This window comes from Sebastes fasciatus, chromosome 24, assembly GCF_043250625.1.
Source record: "Sebastes fasciatus isolate fSebFas1 chromosome 24, fSebFas1.pri, whole genome shotgun sequence".
NCBI lineage: Eukaryota > Metazoa > Chordata > Actinopteri > Perciformes > Sebastidae > Sebastes > Sebastes fasciatus.
In genome coordinates this window covers 15,251,998-15,265,101 of record NC_133818.1, presented here as the reverse complement: position 1 = coordinate 15,265,101, position 13,104 = coordinate 15,251,998, and the positions used below count along the sequence as shown (strand labels likewise).

General features: G+C 40.6%; 2 protein-coding genes and 1 long non-coding RNA gene across 3 annotated transcripts in view; 2 read left to right on the top strand and 1 right to left on the bottom strand.

Moving 5' to 3' along the window:
• LOC141762853 (uncharacterized) overlaps positions 1-13,104 on the top strand; it is a 500,458-nt gene that overhangs the window by 74,501 nt on the left and 412,853 nt on the right.
• Positions 1-13,104, bottom strand: part of LOC141762901 (uncharacterized) — a 182,662-nt gene that overhangs the window by 125,772 nt on the left and 43,786 nt on the right. The gene's annotated exons all lie outside the window — the stretch shown is intronic.
• Positions 3,866-13,053, top strand: LOC141762895 (rho GTPase-activating protein 1-like). Its single transcript, XM_074627053.1, has 12 exons — positions 3,866-3,999; positions 4,163-4,261; positions 4,459-4,546; positions 6,003-6,134; positions 6,814-6,900; positions 9,406-9,504; positions 9,683-9,790; positions 10,763-10,837; positions 10,963-11,042; positions 11,222-11,350; positions 12,101-12,204; positions 12,293-13,053. The coding sequence occupies exons 1-12, from the start codon at positions 3,912-3,914 to the stop codon at positions 12,458-12,460; spliced, it is 1,257 nt and encodes a 418-aa protein (XP_074483154.1). The 5' UTR covers positions 3,866-3,911; the 3' UTR covers positions 12,461-13,053.

The window sequence follows — 13,104 nt, the reverse complement described above, 5'->3', positions numbered from 1 at the left end:
TCAACATACTGTTTTTTTTCTAACTGCATTTTGAGTTAAATAAATATATGTTAAAAAAGTCAAAGTGTATTATGTCATGAAAAACTTATAAAAAAGTCATAGTATGTAGTAGCATAGTATGTCATAACAAATGTCATGAAAAGTCATAGTATAGTATACCATAAAAGGTCATGGACAGACTGCTTATGCCTGGATACAGGAGTCCAATAGATTACCTTTATGGTCAGAGACGAGGTCTATCAATGAGAGGGAGTTTATATTCAGGCCCAGAGTAAAGACGAGGTCAAGGGCGTGTTCTCGGTTATGAGTTGAACCAGAGACGTGCTGCACCAGGTTGAAAGAGTATGGAAAATGTGATAAGGATGCAAAGGTTAAATGCTGTAACTGCGGAGGTGAGCATAGTGCATAGTGATACTGGGAACAGAGGGTGAGGGGGTTGAAGGCACCAGGAAGGCATTATTAATGTTCTTAAGAGACACAGGATTGGTGGATAGACTTTAAGAGTAGGAGTAAAGAGCAAATGACATGATGTTACACACTCTTGTACAGTAGGTGGCGGTATGCACCTTAAAGTTGGTTATATTTACCTATAAATATATTTCAAGCAAATATTTGGAACAAGCTCCCAGAAAACCGCAGGACCGCTCCAACTCTGAGTTCTTTTAAATCAAAGCTTAAAACGTTCCTGTTTGTTACTGCCTTTTATTAAACCAGATAATGATCTTATATACTGCACTAGAGCTTTTACTCTTGTGTGTAATATTCTATTTTAGTTTCCATCCTAGCTTTTATTTTTTGCTTGTTTTTATTTTCTAATCTTTAATGTTTTTATGTTTTCATAACTGTTTTAATTATGTCTTATTTTTCTTTTGCACTTTGTCGCAATGTTCTTGAATGTTTATGTAAAGCACTTTGAATTGCCCTGTTGCTGAAATGTGCTCTACAAATAAAGCTGCCTTGCCTTGCCTTGCCTTATCTGTGGACTAACAGGCAGTTCCAGGTAGAGCTCAGATGTCCTCAACAGGTTGTCATTGCTCTGTGCTGTTGGTTTGCTCATTGGTTGTGTGTGTTGCAGCAGGAGCAGGTAGATTTAATTGCCACAATGTGCATGAAATACAAACTTATTTTGTTTTGACATGAAAACAGTCAAGTTTAGTAGCATGTGTGGCACCATGGACATTTTAGTGATAAGGATTGTGCCCAGAAATACTGAGTTGTTACCTTTGTGTCATTATTTTGGTGCCCCCACCATGATTATTTTTAATTATTTTCATTATTATTATCATTTTTAAAGCGCTTAGTGTCACTTAAAAGACAATAGTAAGGACAGTAAACTCCCCTGCTCTAGTGTCAAGTAGTTTTAAGACAATGTTCTGTGTTTGCCAGTAGATGGTGGTAGTGGCTTTGGTATGTCAGCGACTGTGCTGTTATTCAGCCCTGTACGAGAGGCGGACTGGGTGCAAGCTACGTTTTGAGCTCCGTCTGCTTCTCCCAATTTTACACAGACTCTACTATCCAACTCTCATGTTTTTGTCCTTTTGAACTGCTTATACACCCTCCAGTATGTTTCGCACCATGATGTCAAAACAGAACCAGCAGGCAGCCCGAGGCATCGCAGCAACCGACTGCCATGATTATGCTACTAAGATGGAAGTTTCTACCGAGAACTCCAAAAGAAAAGACCCATTCTCACCGATGAAAGACCCGCCGGCGACTAAAAGGAAGTACATGGGGCACCTGTTCTACCAGGTGATCTAACCCAATTTACTACACTGTGACTTTTTTTACATTTTTTTCCACATACTATACAATTACTTTTTTTTAACATACTATAATATGACTTTATTTGAACCTGATGGAGAGGTAAAGCAGCTGTGGACAGGAGCAGCAGAAAAACGTATTTCAGCCATCTAAAAGAAACAAACATATATTCGTTTAAGTGTACACTATATTTAGAATATTTTCTCTGCTTTACCTCTCCATCAGACAGCCCTTTCTGACGGGAACTGAAGCCGTTATATCACTCTCTTCGAAGCCACCAGACTCCATTCACAAAACCAGTCATTTTCCCTCTCAGAACACAGGAGTAGCTGGTCTACTGCTGCATCCATCGGTTAGTTAGTTTGTGTTATTGTGTGACTTTCTGATCTGAACTAACGTGGCGTCCACAGCAGTACATCACTTAGCTTCCTGCCGGTACTCCTGTCTGCTTCTCCTGACTGGGAGCACGCTGATCACCATCTAAGTTACTGTATTAATACACTGACTATAAGGATGTATAGATACTGTATTAATACACTGACTATAAGGATGTATATATACTGTATTAATACACTGACTATAAGGATGTACAGACGTGGACAAAATTGTTGGTACCCTTCCGTTAAAGTTTCATTAGTTTGTTTTTTTAAATGATTCTGTTGAACCATAATTCAAAAGCAATGTCTGATTTTCATTAGTTCATTTTCAGTATTTTTTTATTTATTATTACTTTTGTCAGTTTCAAGTTATTTCAGTGACCATTGTGGGTTTTTATTTCTTTAACTGAAGGGTACCAACAATTTTGCCTACGTGTGTATACAAGCACACACTCCCAACCCTTACCTTATCTTATTGATGCAAGACATTCCCCAGAGCTAACCTTAACTGTCACAACTTCATGTCTAACCTTAACCCTTGAACCAAGTCTCAACCCAGAAACATTTTTAAATAATTTTATATTTTTTACATAACACAACAAACCCTTTGAAAAACCCTGCCTAAAATGTCCTCACTTCCAAGGTCTAGAACTTTCAACTTTACAGAAGAAGTTCAAGAGCACACACACTTATGGCCGGTTCAGCCTATACGATATCAGCTCCGATTATAGCCCGACGCGGCCGTCGTAGGGTGCCGACTCGGATCGCGAACGATAAATGAGCGCTGTGAGCGACAATCGATCCGTTTTATCTCGTGTAGTGTGTCATAGTACACGACAACTCACGTCGCGTCTGGGACGCCTCACGACGTCCCGACAGAAAGTTTAGCATGTTTGATTTTTTTGTTTTTTGCCTTCCACGACGTGTTCAGTCACGGCCGTGAATTTGACCGGCTGAGCGCAGACGCACACAGCTGTAAACAGAAGGCTACTTATTATGCAGAATGATGTCATCGGACCTTCAACTGCTGCCGGACCTCGCAGTAGGATATTCAATCTAGGTTGTGTCGGAGTAAAAAACACCACGGCCGTTGCGTCTTTGCGCGTTGAGCATCCCGTTGCGCTTCTCCCTGTGAATTATATTTTTATTGTTTTCCCCTGGAGCCCTGTGGGCCCCTTTACATGGTCGGGCCCGGGGGCTTGAGCCCCGGTAAGCCGGTATATTAAGACAGCGTTGCCGGAGAGTGTGTATTGTCGGAGCAGTTGACCGACGTGTAGTCTGTCATGTGTCGCTGCCAATTCACGACAATAATTTATGACTCTCAATCGTCTAATCTGGCATAGTGACCATCGTAACCATAAAAATACCGCGTAGTCTGATCCTGGCATTACACTCACGTATAGAGGACCAAGCAAAACATGCTGACTTGATTCAGACGTATTTGGACAAACAAAAATGTAAAGGAGGATGTACGCTGTCACGCAACAGCCAAACAATAAATATTCTTCTTCTTCTTTTTCTTCTTTGTCTCCTTTGTCTTCTCCGTCTTCTTCTTCATCTTTTTCTTTCTAGGAAATCTGCGTTCCCTTGCATGAAAATAAACAGAACAATAGGTCCAGTCCTGTTCCAAACTTCCTCAACTGGCTTTGTGGGCTAATAGTCCCGATGGTGACGCTACAGCAACCGTTTAAAACTTTGAAAATGCATAGCAAATCAGTGGTAACATTTGCAACTTTCACCAAAATGTAGGCCCAAGTGAGCAGAAATGTTCAGATGCTTCGCGCTGGCACTGGCATTTTTAAAAACAGTGGGAACAAGTGCTTAACCCTGAGTGTCCTAATGATGTTTGGCAGGAAGCCGAGTAAAACATTTTATTTTATTTTATTACAAACAAAAAAATCACTTGAACTATGAGCTCAGGACTCAGATGTGTGTGTGTGTGTGTGTGTGTGTGTGTGTGTGTGTGTGTGTGTGTGTGTGTGTGTGTGCGTGCGTGCGTGCGTGCGTGTGTGTGTGTGTTTCAGAGACAGATATCTCCCAGCGCTTTGACGCTGGCTCTCCCCACCTGCCATGGGACCATCCCTACTATGACATCGCCAGGCATCAGATCATTGAAGTGGCAGGTCAGTCCTCCAGTCTCTTCACTCCCATCCCCACTGTGACATTAATAGTTGACTTTATCTTTTACCATTACTTCTTCAGACTAAAATGTTAATTTGTAGAAGTTGGACTGCTTGTCATGTTTTCTTTAACAGAAGGTAATACAGTGAAAGTAAAAAGGTAATGTTGAATCCCTGTCTGTCTTTCTGTGTGTCTCTAGGTGATGATAACTTTGGCAGGAAGGTGATAGTGTTTAATGCATGCAGGATGCCTCCTCAGCACCAGCTGGACCATCACAAGCTGCTGATGTAAGAACTAAAATCTAAATTATAATATACCTACCATATATATATCTGTCTGATGGTGGTTCACCGAGGTGCGCAGCTGTTTCAGTCTCAGTTGAGTGCTCAGGCCCTGCATGACCTTTGACATGAAGGCAGTCAGGATTTCCTTCACTATGCCGACTCTAGAAAACAACTGGACGTGGTAGGTTCTCCACTACTCCAGCTCTCCAGGCTCACCTTGCTCCCGGTGTCTGATTTGAACCGGGATGCGATGCGCGTCAACCCTCTCGTGAGCCCAACACAAGGTGACCCAAAAGCAGGGTGCACTGGAGCCCGAGGCAGCTGCATAGAGATGTCTCTCTCAGGGCATTCACGGGCCAAATGCAGGCGTAGCACTGTAGGCTGTTGTGGTTAGGTGGTGGGTGATGCCTTTGCGGAAGGGTTGGCCTTTCTGGCTGGACTCTGACTCTCTGAGGGGACCCAGCTTGAGTGGACAGCATCATCTGCTGGACAACCTGATGATTCTCCAGCAGTGCAACGTCGATGGGTGCAGTGTGAGCAGCGTACCTTTTTAGCATCAAAAAGCAGTGCACTGATGCATCGGTCCAGTAACACTCGTCCTAGCAGGAGGCGGCCCGGCCTCTTCAGCCAACTAGTTCTTAGTGAGGCGCATCAATTCAGCCACCTGGGACCGAGCTGGTTGGGCTGGGTCATAGTACCAGGAACGGACGCACTGGACTCGGACCGGCAGACTGCAACCATACCGGGTCATGACTGGGGCCTTTTTGATTTTCTTCTGGATTAATTGAGTCCTGTTTCTCAACTGTACAGTCAGTTTGGAGCCAAAGAAAGGGGTGAAAATGTTTGTGAGCAACAAGCACCAGGCCATTGCAGGAGCAGGAGCACCAGTTGAAATCCTAGAAAGATATCAGATGGGTTTACTGAAACATCTGTCTGATGAATCTGTCTTTTGCGGTGGTTCACATTTTTAAACCACTTCACTGTACCTTGTGTCAACTCTGACATGAAATTATTCTGATCGCTCCCCTTTTTTTCTGCAATTCTACAAAGCATGTTTTGCATTTATTAACTGTTTGACTATAGAGAGTGACATTTTGAGTAAAGGGAGGGAAGTAATATACAATAAAGGTCCTTGGAATCAAACCAGGGATATCGTTGTAACATAGTCGATGTCTTGACTCAGTATGAAGCAACAGGACATGTTTCTTTCAGAAGTCTTTTAAGGGAACTGTTTTTTTTCCAAAGTGTCTCAATAACTTCTGTGAAGGGGAAACAAATGCCACAAATGTTTTTTTTTCTTCACCATATGGCCTGACTGCTTCTGTAACATGCTGAAACACTAAGAAGGTTGCTGAAAATGCAGTGCCTTGGTAAACCTGGACCAGAATATGGAGTCCAGTTGAAATACACACTTATCTATTGAAATGACAATGAATTTGTTTTATTTATTTTTTTGCAGGTATCTTAAAGGAACACTGGATCAGTATGTTGAAATTGACTACACTCTGATCTATTTCCATCACGGGCTGACCAGTGAAAACAAACCCTCTCTCGGCTGGCTGCGAGACGCATACAGGGAGTTTGACAGAAAGTAAGCTCGATAACATCACTGGACATGTGCACTGACCGTCATATCAGAACTGACTGAAGCCTTAGTCTTTCGTAAATCCTTCACTTTGATCTGTTTCAAATCAACACTTTGGACCCTATTTTCATGGTAGCACAATGACCAGTGCAAACAGCGCTTGACTTTGCCATTCTGTGTGGTATTTTGGTACCATGCACAGAGCGCATGGTGTACAGGTGTAAGGAGAGGAACCAAACACACCAATACATGAATCAAAATAGCAGGTGTGCCTGGAGATTTTTCTCTTGCCTTGACGGCCTTGTCCATTGTATCCTCCTTGTAGGATTGTATAAAATGGTCTTTTGAAGAAAGCAAAACTTTCAATTTGAGTTTATGACACTACAATGTAAGATGTACTTATCATGTTTTAGATCACTGGAATATCTGCTGTCGTTCTACATTTTTGCTAAATGAGTGGTATTTATGGAAAGATAAGAAAAGAACATGACCAAGCAGAAAAACAGATGTAGAAATTTTAAAAGCACACTGTCAAAGGTTGTTTTAAAGTGAGGAGTACAGTGGGTTTCCCCCTAAAGTAAAAATGAAAACGACTGCATGCCTCAGTAAAATGAGGGGAAAAACAGAATACAGCCACATACTCTGCTCCAGACACCTTATCCTTATCATCTGTATGTGTTTTCAGGTATAAGAAGAACATCAAGGCTCTGTATATCGTCCATCCCACCATGTTCATCAAGACGCTGTTGATCCTCTTCAAACCACTCATCAGGTTTGTTAAGCCATCATTTTATAATACTTTGCATGTTCACAGAACACTATGACTAGTCCTATATAGGACACAATTTCAGGATAATTTTTGTAGTTTCAGACAGTCAAATAAAATTCACCTGTCATCTTTTTTTCACATAATGCAAAAGTCAAACTAGATTATTGTTATGAAACTTGCTAGGAGTGGTGTTTAGAACATTACAACACACAAGCTGTTGCACATAATGACCAATGTCTGCGTTGATACACATGAAAACTCTTTTTTTAGTGCTACACTTCCAAGCTGCTTCTGTGCTGCTGCAATTTTTGTTAATGACGGTTTAAAACTTGCCTGTGATTAAGTTATTAAAAACAGAGAATAGTGTTAATGATGCTTTAAACTCATAAAACATGATAGTACATGAGCTACATCATACATGGTATCTGGTCATTTTCACTCATGTTATGGATCGTCTCCAAATTGGATGGTATTGCCCAGCCCTTCTTCATGCCCCTTATCTTTCAACATAGTATAGTATACTGTGGTAGCACAGAGTATTACTCTGTGGCCATATTAGTCCTTCATGTGCTTCCACTGTGCATGTTTTCACTGTCAGCACTACATGATAAGACATGGCTCTAGTAACATCTAGTGGCAGCTGTAGAAAACTACAAAAACACTGCCAAATAGCTCTTTTTAAGCAAATTTCATACTGGGGTTTCAGATTTGCTGTTAAATACGGATGCAGGATATCTGCCTGTAACAAAGCTGAGGAACATCCACATTAAGACACCAAGACCTTGAGGAACACCGTAGAAAAAGCCATGCTGTGATTTGGGATAAAAAACTTTTGACATTTGGAGATATCTGCAAGAATTGCATTTTTCGACGATTGGATGGCGAGCACTTCTGTTGTGTAAACTGCTCAGAAACCCCCTTATTGAAAGCCATCCATCCTCTGAATGCTCTAGGTCTCTAGTTTGATCCATCCATCCTCTGAATGCTCTACGTCTCTAGTCTGATCCATCCATCCTCTGAATGCTCTAGGTCTCTAGTCTGATCCATCCATCCTCTGAATGCTCTAGGTCTCTAGTCTGATCCATCCATCCTCTGAATGCTCTAGGTCTCTAGTTTGTGGCTGTAAAGTTTCATGAGGCTGTGATTATCCTAGAGGTCACCACAGGTCATTTTATACAGTGAGGTCACGTTTAAAAAAAATGGTCTCACTACAATGAAATGGCTACTAAGGGGACTAACATCATCACACATGAATACAGTTGGACTCATTGGATCCACAAGAGTCTCAGCTTTACAGTGATACCCAATTTATGTAATTCCAAGGTCCTGTTTATGGACCCCAGTATGCAGAAATATTCAAACACACAATTTGTATATTTAGAGTATAGGCAAAAAATAACACATTTATACTATATTCAAAAAAACTGCATGTGATTATCATAAAGTGGGCATGTCTGTAAAGGGGAGACTCGTTGGTACCCATAGAACCCATTTTCATTCATATATCTGGAGGTCAGAGGTCAAGGTCTTTGAATATATCACCATGTCAATTTTTCCTCGCCAAAATTTCACGTAACTTCATAGTGTTATTTAGGCATTAGTGAGAACAAAGCAGCGAATAAGAGAAATAAAACATTATTTTCTGATTGTTGCAATTAGCCCTTATTTCCATTATCGATTAATTTAGTGATTATTTTCTTAGTAAATATATTTATAAAACATCAGAAAAAGGTGAAATGCCAAGTTGACATAGTAAAATACAATGTTTTGTTTGACCAACAATTAAAAAAAACAAAGCTATTCAATTAACTGCCATGTCAGAAAGAAAAGCAGCAAATTGTCACATTTGATGAACTTGAACTAGGTATTTTTTTTTTCTCCATTTTTCCTTTAATAGTTTAAGAGAGACTTTATTGTCATCCAGTTCAGTACAGTACATAGATGAACAGAATTGTGATTGTAATGTGTTTCTCCTGGTCTCCGGTGCAAAACAAAAAGAAGGAACATTTAGTGGGAGTGAAGCAATATTCAGACGACACTTGAGGTGCAAACAAAACAACATGCAATACAAGGTGCAGACATGTACCTACGTATTACAGGACAACTATACAAGAGTTATAAAAAGTAGTGCAAGTAGCAGTCCCTGAGGATAAGCAATCAAACAATCATAATAGGAAAAACACGGGTAAATTATCAAATGAATGATGGCTGAGTTCATTTTAGCTGCTTCAGTTTTATGTCTTGTTATTGTGCATGCTGATTCACTGTCACCCAGCGATGGCTTACTGGAACACTTGCAAAATTTAATAATTTTTTTTCTTATTTACAGCTACAATTGTAAGCTTATAGAGTCATGTGTCTACATTTTATCATCATCATTATAGCAGAAAAAGAATGGGGAAAATTCAACCCAGTTTCAATCCAGGATATTCCTATCATTCTCCTTTTTAAAACTAACAAGCTGAATGCAGCAAATGATAACCTAACTCTCTCTCTCTTTATTTGTAGTTTCAAGTTTGGCAGGAAGATCAACTATGTGAGCTATCTGAGTGAGCTGGAGGATGTGCTGAAGTGTGAGCAGCTGGTCATTCCTGCCCGTGTCAAAGAGTAAGAGCCGATGTCGGACTCCAGATTTTGCTCCACAAATAATACTTTTATTTCCACCCACAAATAATGTACAGTAAACCTACACACATTTACTCTCCTTCAGGCACAATTAGTGTTGTTCATTTTTATAATGCACAAGTTATCTTTTAAAATCTGGTAATCTTTGTCTCTGTGTCAGGTACGACAACAAGCTGAGAGCGTCTCTGAAACCGTCCGCCCAGCCTCCCATGTCTCCTCCTCACAGCCCTCCCCTCCCCAACCAGGTGTTCGGGGTGCCACTTGTATTGTAAGTGACAAAATCCCTGCTGATTGACTGTTATATTTATATATATATATATACATGTATTGATTGATAACTACATTTACTTAAGTACTTCAAGGTACTTGTACTTAAATTGAGTATTTCCCTTTTATGTAACTTTATACTTCTGCTGTATCTCAGAGACAAATATTGTACTTTATACTTCACTACATGTGTCTGGCAGCTTTAGTTACTTTTCAGATTATAATTTATCACCTTCCTGTCCAGTGAAAACAGAAAAAATGAATTTGAATGTTTGTGTTAAATTGAAGGTTTCCTACGTCTTAAGCAATATAAAAACGTTACTGTTACTGTTAGCTAATATTATTTCGTAACTATTAGCTGCAAAAATGTAAAAATATAAGTGCAGCAGACATATTAATCCAGAAACATCAGATCTAATAGGAAAACCCTGACATGGAACACATTAACGCACAATGAACTCTTTAACTTTAGGTACATTTAGCTGACAATTAGGGCAAATTAATCACACATTTTAATCAAGTATTTAATCCTCTTATCAACATGGGAATGGGCAAATATGCTGGATTCCTTAGGTTTTTCTAGTTTCATATGATCTTCACTTTAGCTTTAAAACTGAGCCTGCAGCTACCTAAAATTGCAAGTTGCGTTAATGTGTTAAAGAAATTAGTGTCGTTAAAATGATTTTGTGTAAATGCGTTAAATTCAACAGCCCTACTGATAATACTTTTACTTCAGTAAGGTTTTGAATACAGGAGTTTTACTTGCAGTGGAGCATTTTCATGGTGTGGTATTGGTATACTGTAGTAAAAGCAAAGGATCTGAAAACAGATTGCACTCACACCATTTGCTCTAAATGTTAAATGCATGAAGTTTATAGATGGTAATGTTTTAAAGCCCCAGTCAGCTTATAATAACATCATTGGTCTAAGCTTGTTATCTTAACCACTGTGTATGTGTGTGTGTGTGTGTCAGGCTCAGACAGAGGAATCCAGATGATGACCTCGTTCCTGTGGTGATGAGAGACACCATTAGCTTCCTTTCAGAGCAAGGAGACTCTTTTCTTGTTGTGATAGAAATACAAACATAATGCACTAATCAACTTTAACTGTAGATCGCCTCAGTGAATCGTTCTCTCATTAAGAACCGCCTTGTTGTTCTTCACTGTGTGTGTCAGGTTTGGAGATTGAAGGCATCTTCAGACGATCTGCCAACGTGACTCTGGTGAAGGAGGTCCAGCTCAGATACAATTCGGGTAGGATCAACATGCCTGTTTAACCAGTCGATTGAGCTTATGCGTTTAAGCACAAGGAAGCGCTCCAACTCCGTTGTTTTGTCTTTTTACTTCCTGTCTACACAGGAAGTGGGAAAGCGTCATGTTGTAAAAGATTGCTGCTTGTGTTCACCTTGCGCCTACATGTGTGTGTTTTGTAGGTGAGACGGTGAATTTCAGAGAGATAGAAGACGTCCACTTGGCTGCTGTGATTCTGAAGACATTCCTGAGGGAACTACCGGAGCCTCTGCTGACCTTCCAGCTCTACAACGACATTGTCAACTTCACCTGTATGTTCAAACATTCAGCACTATTTTCCGTTTCATTATCAGAACAACACAAAACAATGACAGATATTGATCCAGAAACCCTCACAGGTACTGCATTTAGCATAAAACAATATGCTCACATCATAACATGGCAAACTGCAGCCCAACAGGCAACAACAGCTGTCAGTGTGTCAGTGTGCTGACTTGACTATGACTTGCCCCAAACTGCATGTGATTATCATAAAGTGGGCATGTCTGTAAAGGGGAGACTTGTGGGTACCCATAGAACCCATTTTCACCTCTTTGAAAATGGCCATGGCAGTTTTTCCTCACCAAAATTTAGCATAAGTTTAGAGAGTTGTTTAACCTCCTTCGCGACAAGCTATTATAACACGGTTGGTACTGATGGATTCCTTAGATTTTGCAGTTTCATAAGATACCAGTATCTTCACTCTAGCTTTTAAAACTGAGACTCTACAACCTCTGAAAGATCGATTGTGTAAATGCGTTAAAGAAATTAGTGGCGTTAAAGTGAATTTGCGTTATTATCGTGTTAACTTTGACTTATATTTGAAAACACTTGAAATCTGATCACTGACCTGCCGTTTATTATGCAGATTTACAGTAACCAAGTTACCACAGTGTATTCAAATGCGTCTGAAATCCTGTGTAAACTGATTTCTTATTTGTGGACATGTAAATGTACTGATTGACATCTACATCCTGAATGAGCTCTAATGATCAGTGGTGTTTGTGTTTGGTGTGTGCCAGCTGTATCCAGTGACAGCCAGGGGGAAATTATGAAGGCACTGGTAGAGTCGCTGCCAGAAGAAAACTATGCATCACTGCGATACCTCGTCACATTCCTGGCACAGGTACAGCTGATAGACTACACTTCCCACTAATTACCTTCCAGAACTTTTATATCATTACCAATAGTGACCTGTCTGTGTGTGTGTTTAGGTATCAGCCAACAATGAAGTGAATAAGATGACCAACAGTAACCTGGCTGTGGTGTTTGGTCCTAATCTGCTCTGGGGGCGGGACAACGCCATGTCACTCAGCGCCATCGGGCCAATCAACAACTTCACCAGAGCCCTGCTGGACCAGCAGCATCTGGTCTTTACCTAAACCCTACCCCTTCATCCTGCAGTCTCTCTTCCAGTAAGAAGCACCATTTCCCATCTCATTTTGTCCCCCACCAGTCCTTACATTGTGATTGGCCCATTAGCAGTGTCTTGTTGGACTGCTGCTAGCTTCTAGCCCGCATTTCCAAACCAGGCATGTGGGTGGAAATGGTACATACATTAGACTGCAGCCACATAACCCTCAATAAACAATAGCACAAAATTCAACAGCTAATACGTTGTTGACTAACCATCCACTCACACTGGGTCACTTTGACTATGTTGGTTCCAGTGTGAATGCATGGTTAGTCTCACACAACCACTGGCTGCAGTTCGGTCACATAGTACATTTCTGACTCTTCCGCCACCCCATTACACCCAACCAACCTTTCAAAACTTCCAGTCCTAAGTGCATGTGTTTATACCTGTCTCAGGCTGTCATCCTTTATCTCTGTAGGGAGATTAATAGCAGTTAGACGTGCCCAGTCATGCTCTGTATTCCTGTGCTGTGCTGTTGTCAGTCTGTCTCTCTGCTGTTTTCTATGTAGTGCCAAAAAACTGCATAATCAATGATAACACAGTGCAGTTATCAAACGTCCCCTCTAGGATTATGATCCCAAACTTAAAGAGAGGAGAGATGAAGAGAAT